Raw genomic sequence first — 13,886 nt, 5'->3', positions numbered from 1 at the left:
CATAGACCGTGTCTGTGAATATGTGCTGGATGAACGAATGCAGAAAATCAGCATACGCAGCCTATCACCCACACTGGCGAGTGGTCCCGTGAAGCACTGTTCATTGACTTCTTCACTTTCCTGCCTCACTTCCTCTCATCCCAACTGTTACCTGGGATCACCTCCCAAGTAAACTACTGCTGCTGGGAGAGAAAAACACACACGTGTGTGTCTACGTGTATAGTATATGCCATGTCCCCTGATCTCAAGGAGCCCACAGTGTGGTGAGGAAGACTGACATCACAGATCATTACCCTGCAGGTTGCTCAGAGCTCTGATTTAAGAAACTTCACCTGCCCTGAGTAGGCTGGCTGACCGCCATCGGGGATGGGTGCTTCCTGACAGTGGCCTTTGGTTACGTGATTTGTTTAGCACTTACGGGGCACAAGAGATTATAGTACCATTAAACTTCCAAAACCTGGCTTACTCAGAGTTGCTCACAAATGCCTCTCATCTAATGGAGAGACAGGACAGTGTGGGCTTGCGTCTGGCTCTGGTCGCAGACTGCTGGCTTTGGTTTCCGGCTCCTCCACTTATTCCCTGTGTGACTCTGGGCCAGTTACTCACCCTCTCTGTGCTTCAGCATCCTCATCTGCAAAATGGTGCATCCCACCCCCTCTTCAGAGGGGTGTTGTGAGCATTAAACCTCAGATCCATGTAAGTGTTTGGAACTGTTCCTGGCATGTAGTAAACATCCAGTGAATACTGGCTGTTCTTGTTCTCTTTTAACTCAGCCGCCTCAGGGATGCGTCTGGGCTGTGGTGTAGTCCTTGTTCTGGCTACTTTATCTACTTCAAGTAGCAGAATGTCACTTCTTGTGAAATGTTAAAATTCAGACTTATTTTGCTTTGGCTGTCTCCTAAATTAATCTGACGTAATTAGGTCTAACTGCATCGTTGTGTTTTTATCATGTTCTAAGAACTTATCTGTGTGTGACCCAGTGTATTTACTGTGAAGGTGTATTGTTTCATGTCAGATCACGATGTTGTATACCTGAAGCTAATGTCACATTGTGCGCACTATACTAAAAAAAAAAGAGAGAAGAAAAAGAAAAACATCTACAGTGAATTACAATGTATAAAAACTTTTTTTGAAAAGTAGGGGTGAGGGGTGCCTGGGTGGCTCAGTTGGTTAAGCGTCTGCCTTTGGCTCAGGTCATGATCTCAGGGTCCTGGGATCAAGCCCTGAGTGGGGCTCCCTGCTCAGCGGGGAGTCTGCTTCTCCCTCTGCCCCTCCCCCTGCTCTTTCTTTCTCTCTCACTCTCTCTCAAATACATAAAATCTTAAAAAAAAAAAAGTAGGGGTGAAGAATTTGAAACCGTAAGAACTGAGAATCAAATCGCATATATATTACAATTTTATATCTTCAAAGATAAAATAGGAACGTTTTTTCACTTAAAATATACAACATGCAGAAGGCTTTGTAACGGTTAAAAAATGTAGACCAATGTAAATTTTCATAATTTTCCAGTAAGTGACATTTCTGGATCCAAAAAAAAAAAAAAAGCTGTATGCGTAGTTCCAGAAGATAGTGTACATATATATAGTAACTGAATTTTATCACCAAAATTAAAGCGATATACTATTTAAATATTTTTCTAATTAAGTATTACAATGTTTTCTCCACAAAGAAATGGTTTTACTCGTAGTAAGATTTCTTTTTATTTTATAGAATATATTTACATTAAAAAAAAAGAAAGAATATATTTACATTCATTTCTTGGTTCTCTTAAAGAGGAAATTTTTGTTTTTTTGTGATCTTTTCTAATGTTTTATTGCATTATGAAAAGCTTCTTAATTTAGTTCTTTTATTCTTCCTTTCTGTTTTCTCTCTTTCTTTCTTTTTTTTTTTTTCAATTATTGGAATGTTTCCAGGTCTCTTTTCTTCAGGAAAGTTATTTTTCTTGCCCTAGAAATTTGTATTAAAATCGGAAAGGAGTGGGGCGCCTGGGTGGCTTAGTCCGTTAAACATCCGACTCTTGATCTCAGCTCAGGTCTTGATCTCAGGGTCATGAGTTCAAGCCCACATTGGGCTCCACGCCCACCCATTGTGGAGCCCACATAAACAAACAAACAAACAAATAAATAAAATTAGAAAGGGGAAAGAAATACTGCGTAGCTTTCAAATCTCCCATCCCACGGTGAAATTATTCCCATCTGAAATGAGAAACCCTACTGTTAATTAATTGATTTCTTCCCCCCACTGTTAATTTAGAAGGGAGGGAATAAATATTGAGTCAACAAATGTTTATCATTAAAAAAAAATCCCATCACAGAAGAGAGGGCACACTGAAATTGAGCCTGTGTTTCATTTGCTGGCAGTTGCCAAGTGCCTGCAGTCAGGAGCGGATAGGATTAGCCCACGTGAGTCGGCCGTGGAGGCTCCTAGTCTGCAAGCTGCTGTAATTACAGCTTCTCTGTGCTCCTAAAAGGACCTAATAGAAGTAGAGATTCTCTGGTAATTCTTCACTTGCCAGTGATTTAATATAAATCTCCCAAATTCATTAATTTATTCAACAAATACTTCCTGAGTGCTTCCTGTGTACCAGACACCATGTTAAGGTGCTGTGTTACCCAAGAGGAGAAGGCCATGTGGGGAGGGTCAGATCATAGAGAGGCAGCTGGTAAGTAATGTAGTTTCAGAGCAAGGCAGTGCCATCGAGAGAAAATGGGACCCTCGGGTAAAGGGTAGCAGTAACTGGGGGTTCATCTGGGGAGGGGCCCCTCAGACGGGGAGCCAGGTGATGAAGGAGCCAGGAGAAATTGCCAGAGCACACGGCACACACACAGCTTCCAAGACAGGACAAGCCAGCATATTGGAGGCACAGAAGGAGGACAGTGTGGCTCAGGGAGAGGGGTTGCATCACGCCCTCTGGTCACACACCTCAGAAGAGTGAGGTCGTTGCTTCCTCCTTGGATGTTTAGTAACTGTTCCTGTCCCAGTCCCTCGTCTCTCCTGCTTCTGTCAATATCCTGCTCAGAAACCTCCAAGGATTCCACAGTCTCCCCACCTGGTGTTCGAGGCCTTCCACAGTTGACCTTTCTGACCTTACTTTCAGTTTCTCAGCTTGGATCCTTTGTCCCGGGCTGCCAGGGTCTTGTCTTTTGTTTCCCTTTCTTGGAATGCCTTCTTCCTTCCTCATCATTTTCTCTGCTCCTTCCCAACTTGCAAGTGATTTCCCCCGTTTCTCAGTACAGAGTTCATATTCACATTTGGCATTTATCACTTACCCCCATCTTCTCACCTGGGCTTGTCTTAGCCTTCCCCGGGACTGTAACCCTGTTAACACATTGTGTGTCCTCCAGGACCTAGACTGGAGGCTTGTGCATTGCCAAGGTATTCAAAAACAGAAAGTAAAATCTTTGTTGATTGATTAATCTCATATTTTTATTTTTTTTATTTTTTTTAAAGATTTTATTTATTTATTTGACAGAGAGAGACACAGCGAGAGAGGGAACACAAGCAGAGGGAGTGGGAAAGGGAGAAGCAGACTTCCTGCCGAGCAGGGAGCCCGATGCGGGGCTCGATCCCAGGACCCTGGGATCATGACTTGAGCTGAAGGCAGACGCTTAACGACTGAGCCACCCAGGCGCCCCTAATCTCATATTTTTAAAATTTCGATGACAGTGGTAGATTTAAGACCTTTAGAGGAAATTTCCAGACTCCTGAGAATCTCACAAATGCCATGTAGTAGGTCCATTTTAGAAATGCACGTCTTTGCCAACTTTTGAGTGCAGTTTTACAAGGTTCGTGAACTTTAAGCCCATCCATGGACCCAGCTTAAGTGCCCTTGATTTATAGCACTAGTAAGTCTAAAATTCTGTCTCAGCTAATAACTGGATTATAAGCAAGGTGTACTTGAGCCCTTTTCCCAGATGGGTAGCCCTTTTCCTAAATTGAATACCTCTGTGGCTTCTCACAAGTTATTTTCTTCTGCATGTATTTATGGGGCCCTGAGGAAACAGAAGGAGTCAGTAAAGTATGGTTTGGGCCATGGTGTTTTTACTTGCTCTTCGCAAGCTGGTTCATGTCTGCCACGATTGCCAGCATGGAGGCCAGAACCAAATTCGATCTTCATTTATGGGGACTGTACTTACTTCTTTATAGAATCAGTTTGCATGATGCTGATTTTCTCTATGCTCTGCTGACTGAGCCGGCCAGGTGCCCTGACCGCTGTGGACTTTAGATGCAGATGGGACCAGTATTGTGTGTCCAGTTTCATTCAGATGAATTTATTCATTCATTCATTCTTACCAATCTCTAGTCTTTTTGTGTACAGCCATGTTTCTTCCAAGCCTTGGGTTTACCTTGGTTATGAGGCATGTTAAGAGAAAGGGGTCCTTACTGACTGTTTTCCATTTCAGAACTTGGCCTGTGAATTCATTTTCTGTTTCCCTCCAGGTCACTGTTGTGTCACTGATCTTTGTTAGACCTGGGTTGGGGCTGGTTCTTGGCAGCTCCGATGATTGCAGAATCTGATACACTGCCTTAGGGATTATTAGGTAATATTTATCAGAAATGAAGCCGAGAGAATATTAGAGCAGCACCTCCCAAAGTGTTTTCTGTGGAACACTAGTTCTTCTTGAAAGATTGAGGAAAGGATTCTTTGTTCAATGAGTTTGGTAAATGGTACATTAAATACAAGTAAATAAAGTTTCTTTCTGTTGGATTTCTCTCACGTGCGTCATGAATCTCCAAGCAAGATAGAGTGTGTAACTTCGCCCAAATTATGTAACCTCAGAAGAATTTTCTTTTCTTTTAGAATATCCATTCACATATCATTTACATTAAAGTTGGAGAACTGCTGTATTAGATGCAGAGTACTTATAAAAGCATTATTTATGAGTAAATAATTGATTTTTATACTTACCATAATCCTATAGAGAAGTCCATTTCTTCAGAGTCTTGTGGCAGAAGGGTATTACTCATACTTTGCTCTCAAAATAAGACTTTTCTGTTGTGCGTGTGTAGATTTCTCAAGCCTAGGTTTATATCCCTATATTCCTTGTCTGTTAATTCTGCATAATGTAAATTTCTAGGCAAATGGTTATTTCTTAAGAGAAGCCACTTTTTCCTGCTCTTGAGTACACCACATCTTTTATCTGTAGCAAGGAGTTAGAAACTCTTCATTCATTCATTTCCCAAACTCTGAGGGCCTGTTTTGTTCCTAGGCATGGTGCTGGGTATTGGCATCCAATTGCAAGTAAGAGCAGCAGGTGTGGCAGTGCATAGGCACTGTGCTCAGCCTCTCTAGGAGACAGGGGGAGTTCCAGTGGAGACATCAGCAGAGATTCTTGGAGGACATGGCACTTCAGTCAGTCTTGAATGGTGGATGGTGCACTGCAGTCCAGCAGTGGGTGGGACAGTGGGCCCTGCAGGCCAAGGAAGCAGGATAGGAGATCTGTGGGGAGGTGTGGGTGAGAAAGAGAAGGCAAAGGAGAGGGGTAGTGGCTAGGACCACTCATGGAACATTGCGCCTGCCCTTCTAAGCAGTGTGGACTTTATTCTGGAAGCTGAGGGGGTACCACCGAAGGGCTTTAAATCAGGGGTACCACGAGAGATTTGCATGGTGGGAAGATCACACCATGTAGAACTTAGGTCTGTAACTGTCCATAATTATATTGAACTTTGGCAGGTCATTCAATATCACTTTTTAAGTATGTTTTTTTATTCCTGAGAAGAGAATTAATTGTAAAGGTTTTTGAACTCTTCTGATGAAGCTATTTGACTTTGTTAGCCTTACCATTCTTGCTGTTATGTAATTCTTTTTTGTTTGCTTGTTTGACTTTTTAAGTTTTTAATTCCAGTTCATTATATACAGTGTCATATTAGTTTCAGGTGAAACTAAAACTAATACAGTGATTCAGCACTTCATATGACACCCAGTGCTCCTCACAACAGGTGCACTCTTTGGTCCCCATCACCTAGTTCACCCATCCCTGTGCTGTAATTCCTTAGTAGTTTTGTTTTATTTTTTCCAGAGAAGAGGAGGTATCTTGCAGTGGGCCTCTCTCCCAAAAACAAGCAGAATTTTTTCTTTCTCAACAGGTATGTTAATTCTGTTATTTATCACCAACTTTTTTTTTTTTAATTTTTAAAAAAGATTTTATTTATTAGAAAGAGAGAGGGCACAAGCAGGGGGAGCGGCAGGCAGAGGAAGAAGCAGGCTCCTCACTGAGCAGGGAGTCCGACACGGGACTCGATCCCAGGACTCCGGGATCATGACCCAAGCCAAAGGCAGATGCTTAACTGACTGAGCCACCCAGGCGTCCCTATGACAAAATTTTAAAAACAAATCCTGTGGAGGGGCTCCTGGGTGGCTCAGTCGATTAAGCATGCGACTCTTGATTTCGGCTTTCATCATGATCTTGGGGTCGTGGGATCAAGCCCCATATCAGGCTCCACACTCAGCAGGGAATCTGCTCGAGAGTCTCTCTCTCCCTCTTCCCCTACCCCTCCCCCTGCTCTCTCTTTCTCTCAAATAAATAAATAAGTAAATAAAATCTTTAATAAGTAAAAACACATCCTGTGGCATTATATGTCATCACACGTGCCTGTCTTGTTAGTACGTTTATTAGTGAATCTGCATTATTCCTTATTCTCGGTCTTCTTTTCTTCACTAACAATACAGTGATGGTTATGTGTTCTTTATGATTTTGTGTGTGATTTTCTTTTTCTGTTTTTTTTTTTAAAGATTTTATTTTTAAGTAATCTCTACACCCAACATGAGGCTTGAACTTAAAACCCCAAGATCAAGAGTCACGTGCTCTACTGACTGAGCCAGCCAAGCACCGCATGATTTTATTTTTCTTAAAGTTATAATGCATGTTCATTTTATAATAGTGTGTGACTAACACAGCCCAAAAACCTGATTTGGGGGGCGCCTGGGTGGCTCAGTCGGTTAAGCGGCTGCCTTCGGCTCAGGTCATGATCCCAGGGTACTGGGATCGAGCCCCGCATCGGGCTCCCTGCTCGGCGGAGAGCCTGCTTCTCCCTTTCCCTCTGTCTGCCGCTCTGCCTACTTGTGCTCTCTATCTCTGTTAAATTAAAAAAAAAAAAAAACAACCTGATTTGGAAGACTTATTTCTCTTCCCCCAACATTTTATTAGACATTTTCAAACAGAAAGAAAAGTTGAAAAGCATTGCACAGTGAATACCCATATACCTGTCACCTTGATGCCACAATTACTATTTTGCTCTGTCCTTATATACCTACACATCCCTTATCCAGCCACCATTTCATCTTTTCATTTTTTGATGCATTTCAAGTTGCAGACATCAGTACATTTCAGCCCAGACATTTGTTGCTGGTGTGTTTGAGCCATACTTTTTCATTTGCTTGGTAACAGAAACAGTATTTTTCTCCCATGTTATTTTCAAGTATAGGATTTTGATTTTTTGCTCTACGTTTCTAATTTTCCTTAATTTTGTTATTAATTTTCTTTATGTTTAGGTCTAGATGAAAAGTGATAGGATCACCTCGCAAATGAATTTCAAACAGATTAGAAAAACCCATCTAGACAATTGGTTAAGTATGGAAGAGAAAATATAGCCAGCTCTTTACCTCCTCCTCACACTTCAGTACATTACAGATGGATTAAAGGGTAAATGTGAATATGTAAAGCTGTAATTAGACCAGGAGGAACTACATATTAACTTTTAACTGATCTCTAGGTGGGGAAAGACTTTCTAAACATAAAAGCTGTGGAAGAAAACACATAGAAGAAGATCATTTGATTTTTCAGCATAAAAATTAAAAATGTCTGCATGTCAGAACACATTCTAACAAAACTAAAAGGCAAACAATAAAATGGGAAAAAAGTACTTGCAATAAATATGATGGTCACAGGGTTAATACTTTTGCTTTAAAAATCATATTTTCAAAGACTGATGATGAGACAAACTTTATATTATTAATGAAAAGAGCAGGAAGTAAATTGATATACCATGTTCTAATTTCGGTTAAAAATGTGGTATAGTTGTATAAATGTATGTATCACATGTATATCCCACACACATAGAAAAAAGACTGGAATAAGACACTGACATTTTAATAGTGTTATTTCTGGGTGGAGGGGTTACAGATGATTTTTGTTTCCTCTATATGTCTTTCCATGTCTTTGGAATCTTCTATAATGATATAATGAATTCAAATGGAATTAGAAATTATTGCTTATAAATAAAAATTTGTCTAGGTAATGGGGCGCCTGGGTGGCTCAGTTGTTAAGTGTCTGCCTTCGGCTCAGGTCATGATCCCAGGGTCCTGGGATCGAGCCCCACATCGGGTTCCCTGCTCAGCCCCACATTGAGTCTGCTTCTCCCTCTCCCACTCCCCCTGCTTGTGTTCCTGCTCTCGCTATCTCTCTCTCTGTCAAATAAATAAATAAAATCTTTAAAAAAAATATTTTTGGGTAAAATTGAAGTGTCTGTAACAAAGTTAAGTACTAATGTTTAATTTAGAATTAGTTTTCTACATATTTTGTATAATCATTGCTGGTACCATCTAATGGGACAGATAACCGGGAGTAGGGCACCTGAGTGCTGTTGAGGCCTCTTGCAGTGCTGGATAGAGGTATACACTAGCAGTCCTGAGGGTGGTCACAGTCCGGGGTGGGTCACTTTGGTACTTTTCATGTAGTTTGGTAAGTACTGCAGGAAGGGTTAGTGCAGGGGGCTTATGGGCACATGTAGGGGCTTAGAGGACCTTACCTAGTCTAGAAAGTGATACAAGCAAGTGGCTGAAGTCTAAACTGGGGCCTGAAGGAGGAGCAGGAGTTTGCAAGGCATGTGAGGAGCGTGTGACTGGGTAGAGGTAGTTGGGCGGCTTTGTGTTTCAGGAAGAGGAAACAGTGTTTTGTGTGGTCAAGAGGAGAGAGTAGCTGTGGAAAAGAACATAGTCAGGGGATGCTGATTAGTATATATTTCCATATGTTTATTGGCCATTTCTTTCCACTGAGTTGTCATTTTTAAATTTCAGGCTTCTTTGTTAAAGAACGATGAGACAAAAGCCCTCACTCCAGCATCTTTGCAGAAAGAACTGAACAACTTGTTGAAATTTAATCCTGATTTTGCTGAAGCGGTGAGTCTTTTGAGTTGGAAGGCCGCAACAAGGCTACTCTTTATACTGAGGAGCCGTGCAAATAAGGACTGGCCCATTGGCCCCGTTTCTTGGAAGGAAATGTTGGCAAGTCAACAAGCCTAGGTGGCAGAGCTTTTCCTCTCACCCCTCACCCCCCGGGGCCATTAGGAGTTTCTTTAGTCTGTTGCTGTTCTCGTTCATATATCATCTCTCTGAGGCTCCGAATTATGAACAGTAGACTGATTTTTTTTTTTTTTTAAGTTTTGGGGCTAAAAATTCTTTTCCTTCCTCCTCTTTTGTTAGTTTTTTTTTCCTCCCAAATTCAAGTAATTCCATTCCTTACTGGATTTTTACCCTGAAAACTTTTTCTTTTCTTTTTTTAAAGATTTTATTTATTTTTTTGACAGAGAGAGAGACAGCTCGAGAGAGAACATAAGCAGGGGGAGTGGGAGAGGGAGAAGTGGGCTCCCGGCTGAGCAGGGAACCCGATGGGGGGCTCGATCCCAGGACCCTGGGATCATGACCTGAGCCAAGGGCAGGCGCCTGGCGACTGTGCCACCCAGGCGCCCCTCTTTTTTTGTTTTAAACTTTCTTAGTAGTACCTGGATTTGACATCCTTATTCACATGCAGACATATATCTGCTTTGCTCCATAGTAACTGGGATCTGCCTGTTGGAGGGAAGTTTAATTAAGTGAATCAAACAAAATGAAAATAGTGTCAAAATGCAAGATAATTAACTTAGTAGTTAAAGACTCACTGTGTTATGACTTGGACATTTACAGAAATTAATTTTATAATTTTTATGTGAATTCAGGAATTAAAATCTTTATTTTTGAGCTCACAGTATTCCTTAATACTTGAGCTAGTTGAGTCCCCCCCACCTCATCACCCATGGGCCCTAATATAACCAGTGGCATAGTGGACCTGTATTTAGGCTAAAACTCTGACACAAATCCTAATGGGCGCCCATTTTTCATTTGGGGACTCCCTAAGGAGGAAATAAACTGTATCTTGAACTTGTTTTATCCTGCCTATGGGGGAAAGGTTACGCTAAGCCGTCTTGCTGGGAGGGTTGGGGGTACACCGGTGTTTGCAGCCAGTGGGACGCTCTGAATTCGTCTCACGCGGGAGGAAGCCGAACATTTAAAATGCGTGGATTGTTTCTTGTTTCAGCACTATCTCAGCTACTTAAACAACCTCCGGGTCCAAGATGTTTTCAGTTCAACACACAGCCTCCTTCATTATTTCGATCGCCTGATTCTCACTGGGGCCGAAAGCAAAAGTAACGGGGAGGAGGGCTATGGCCGGAGCCTGAGATACGCCGCGCTGAACCTGGCCGCCCTGCACTGCCGCTTCGGTCACTAGTGAGTCCGTAGGTTTCTGTCCCCGCAGAGACTGAAGAGATCAACTCTCAAGCGTTAACTTCCGAAGTGGGAAGCGCTTTCCCTGGACAGAAGTTAGCAAAAATCTTCTGCTTAAGCAGTCTGCCCCCTAGTGTCACTGTTGAGCATTACTGTCTTAGTGCATGGCCTTTTTCCTTCTAAGAAAAACAGCCATTGAGTTAAAAGGAAATTAGGTCATTAGGCCAGAGATTCCCAAAAGGATTTTTCGGAGGTAATAATGATACAAAAGCTATTTTCAGTCTTTCAAAAAGCCAAAAGGAAGTCGTACTTTTACTGGATAAAACACTGTACGGCTTACTAAAAGCCACACGTTTGTGCTTTTGGATAGAATTCACTGGCTTATGCCATTGCTGAGATGTACTTATGATTTTAATGAATAAAAATAGGAAAATTGCCCAATTATTAATTAGTAAATAGGGTTATGTGGATAAAAACTTAAAACACGGAGGCTATTTTGGAAGCAATGAAATAATGTGAATAAGGGTGAAAAGGGAGGGAATTATTAATTGAAAGGCCCCCCCCCTCTCCGTGGCTTTTTCCCCTTTGAGAGAAATGTGGTCTCTGCTACAGGCATTTTTGAATAGAGACTGTAGGGTGTGTTAATGGAAATATAGTGTCCAAAGTTCAAGAATTGAGACTTCTACCCCTTGCTGTTTGGGTCAGAAATTCTGTTTTTGATTGTTACATTTTAAAAGGGACATAGACAGGCTGGAGCTTGTGTGGGGGACAGTCTTCTTGTAGGCGTTCAAAGCCATGTTGTATAAACAGTGTGGGAAGGATATGAGAATGGTGAGCTTAGAGAGAAAATGATTTAGCCAAGTACGTGTTTGGCATCTTCATGTCGTAAAAGCCATGTGAAGAAGGCTTAGATGACCGAGGGTGTAATTCCTGGAGAAGAACAAGAGTGGGGAAGTGCAAAAGAAGGGCCGTGCTTTGCCCATGATAAGGAAGGTGGTCCCACATGGAACCTCTTCGGAAGGGTCAGCGAGGTGCTCAAGCCTAGACCAGGTGTCAGTAAGGGAACTGAAGCATCACATTGATAGTTGGACTCAGAAAGGTTCAAGTCTACTCCAAACTCCATGATTTTATGAGATCCATGTTATCTTTTGATCCTCGACTTCTTTTTTGCCTGCCCAACTGTAACGTCTTCTTAATCGGAACCTTTCGTTTTGTATGTTATCATAATAAATAGCAATATCATTTGTAGTACTTACCATTAACTGATTTCTGTGTTCAAAACAGCTTCTGCTAGGGTTTGGAAATGTGTATCCAGCCTTCTAGATACAAATAATCTGTTGATGTATAGAGTTTATATATTTTCAATAGGAGAGGCAGCTAACTGCAGCAAATTAATTGCTAATTAATTTACTCAGGTCCATGCTTCTTTGCTTCTAGCCCTGGAGCTGTGGCCTTTATAAATCTTTGTCACTTAGCTTATAGGATTGTGAAGATTTCTTGAAAGTCAGTATAGTTGTTGACTGAGCTTCTGCTGTGTACTAGGCCCTGTGGTAGGTGCTGAGGGTACTGCAGGAAGAGAAGAGGGGAAAGCCTCTGTTCTCATGGAGCTGACGGTAGGGGAGATAGACAGGAAACAACACCGCACATAATCCATAGAGGTGATAGATGAGAATAGAGGGCTGGGAGTGCTGTTCTCTTCATAAGGGACACTCCTCCAGATATATGCACAGATCACTCCTTCAATTTGTAAGTGTCTGTTTAAATAATAAGGTAGCAGGTCAGCCTTCCCTCACCTCTACTAACTTAATATTTGAATAGAGATTTAAAGCAGTCTTAATCTACCTGGGAATCTACCATTTGGTAGATCTGACTTTTCCTCCTCCCTGGGCAAAAGTAATCTCTCTTTAGTTTTAGCATCCTATCTATACAGTTCTCCCAAAAGCCCCCCCCCCCCCTTTTAACTTAACATTATTTATTTATTCTTCAGATATTCAATAAAGTTAAATCAACTGATATTTATTGAGGGCCTGTATGTGATGATATGCTTCCTGCCCCCGAGTAGCTTATCCTGTTGCATCTCAGCATTGAAAGGAGTTTAAAAGAAATGTAAAATAGGTAAAAACGTATCTCACCTCTTTATTCGAGTAAGTGGTTATTGAAGAACAATCCAGCTCTCCCCAGTTAAAATGGATTGTGTGAGGCTAATGCTAATTTTAAAGAAAATTCCTTATGTAAATTTTTCCTTAATTAAGTGATACCCATAGGATTTCTGATTTGATTTTGAGGTCTTCTGTAACCCTGCGTTTATAGAACTTCTTTTGTGTGACTTGCCACTGGGAAACCAAAATTTAAGAGCTTACCCTCTGCAGGCTTATAAACTATTTGAAGAAATAAAATTAACACATTAAATAAGTAGAAGGTGATACATAATAGTATTTCAGCACTGCAAGGTGGGTTACAGATAGCATCTCTGTGGGTGTTTTGAGGTGAGAGCTCAGTGGGGCCAAGGATAGTTGGCTGAATTTCCGCAGAATCAGATTAAGGGAGACATCCCAGATGAAGGGGAGCCACGTCAGCAGAAAAAAAATCTCAGAAGTGAGTATTCTCAAAATACATTTTAAAACTAGTTTTGAAAAAATACAAAAGTATCAAATGCCATTGTAAAAAAAAATTCACATAATGGGGAATGGAATGCAGTGAAAAGTGAAGTGTTATATCCTATGCTTGCCCCTCCTCCCAGGGGTAGACAACTAAAATAAAAATCTTAGGAGCAGAGATCAAGAAAAGCCATTCTTTCTTGCCCTTTGTAGTAGAAATCCACCGTAGAAAGGACCTGTTCTGTGTCTCTACTGTTAATGTTTCTTGCTGCTGGGAGAGGGAAGTACCTCTGACGGAATAAGCTCATTGTTACAACTTCCAACCCAGAGGCCTCTACTTAGATGAATTACCGTACAGATGCCTTCCTATTACGTTGCTTGGACATGTTTGTTAATGAGTTTTTTTTTTTAAAGGTTTTATTTACTTATTTGACAGAGACACAGCGAGAGAAGGAACACAAGCAGGGGGAGTGGGAGAGGGAGATGCAGGCTTCCCGCTGAGCAGGGAGCCCGATGTGGGGCCTGATCCCAGGACCCTGGGATCATGACCCAAGCCGAAGGGCAGACGCTTAACAACTGAGCCATCCAGGCGCCCCTGTTAATGAGTTATTAATGTTTGGTCTGTCTCTAGTCAGCAGGCAGAGCTCGCCCTGCAGGAGGCGATTAGGATTGCCCAGGAGTCCAACGATCATGTGTGTCTCCAGCATTGCTTGGTGAGCTGCCCCCTCCTGTCTCGGGAGTTCTGCCCCTGGGTTGAGTTGGCCTTCAAAAGGCCCCATTCGGATTGGGTTGTTTTGCAGTTAGAAGGC

At 41.8% G+C, this 13,886-nt stretch overlaps 1 protein-coding gene across 2 annotated transcripts in view; it reads left to right on the top strand.

Annotated features, from left to right (window-relative positions):
• The window catches only part of ANAPC5 (anaphase promoting complex subunit 5), a 40,801-nt gene that overhangs the window by 7,640 nt on the left and 19,275 nt on the right, over positions 1 to 13,886 (top strand). For both annotated transcript variants that reach the window (XR_004302598.1, XM_032431397.1), the window contains exons 6-9: positions 6,021 to 6,087; positions 9,017 to 9,118; positions 10,293 to 10,483; positions 13,709 to 13,790. Coding sequence is in view for 1 of the 2 variants with exons in the window: in XM_032431397.1 (XP_032287288.1) it covers positions 6,021 to 6,087; positions 9,017 to 9,118; positions 10,293 to 10,483; positions 13,709 to 13,790 (442 nt within the window). In the remaining variant the exon portion in view is untranslated. The remainder of the gene's footprint in view (positions 1 to 6,020; positions 6,088 to 9,016; positions 9,119 to 10,292; positions 10,484 to 13,708; positions 13,791 to 13,886) is intronic.

This window comes from Phoca vitulina, unplaced genomic scaffold (genome assembly GCF_004348235.1).
Source record: "Phoca vitulina isolate PV1807 unplaced genomic scaffold, GSC_HSeal_1.0 scaffold46, whole genome shotgun sequence".
Taxonomy (NCBI): Eukaryota; Metazoa; Chordata; class Mammalia; order Carnivora; family Phocidae; genus Phoca; species Phoca vitulina.
This window is presented reverse-complemented; position numbering and strand designations above follow the sequence as displayed.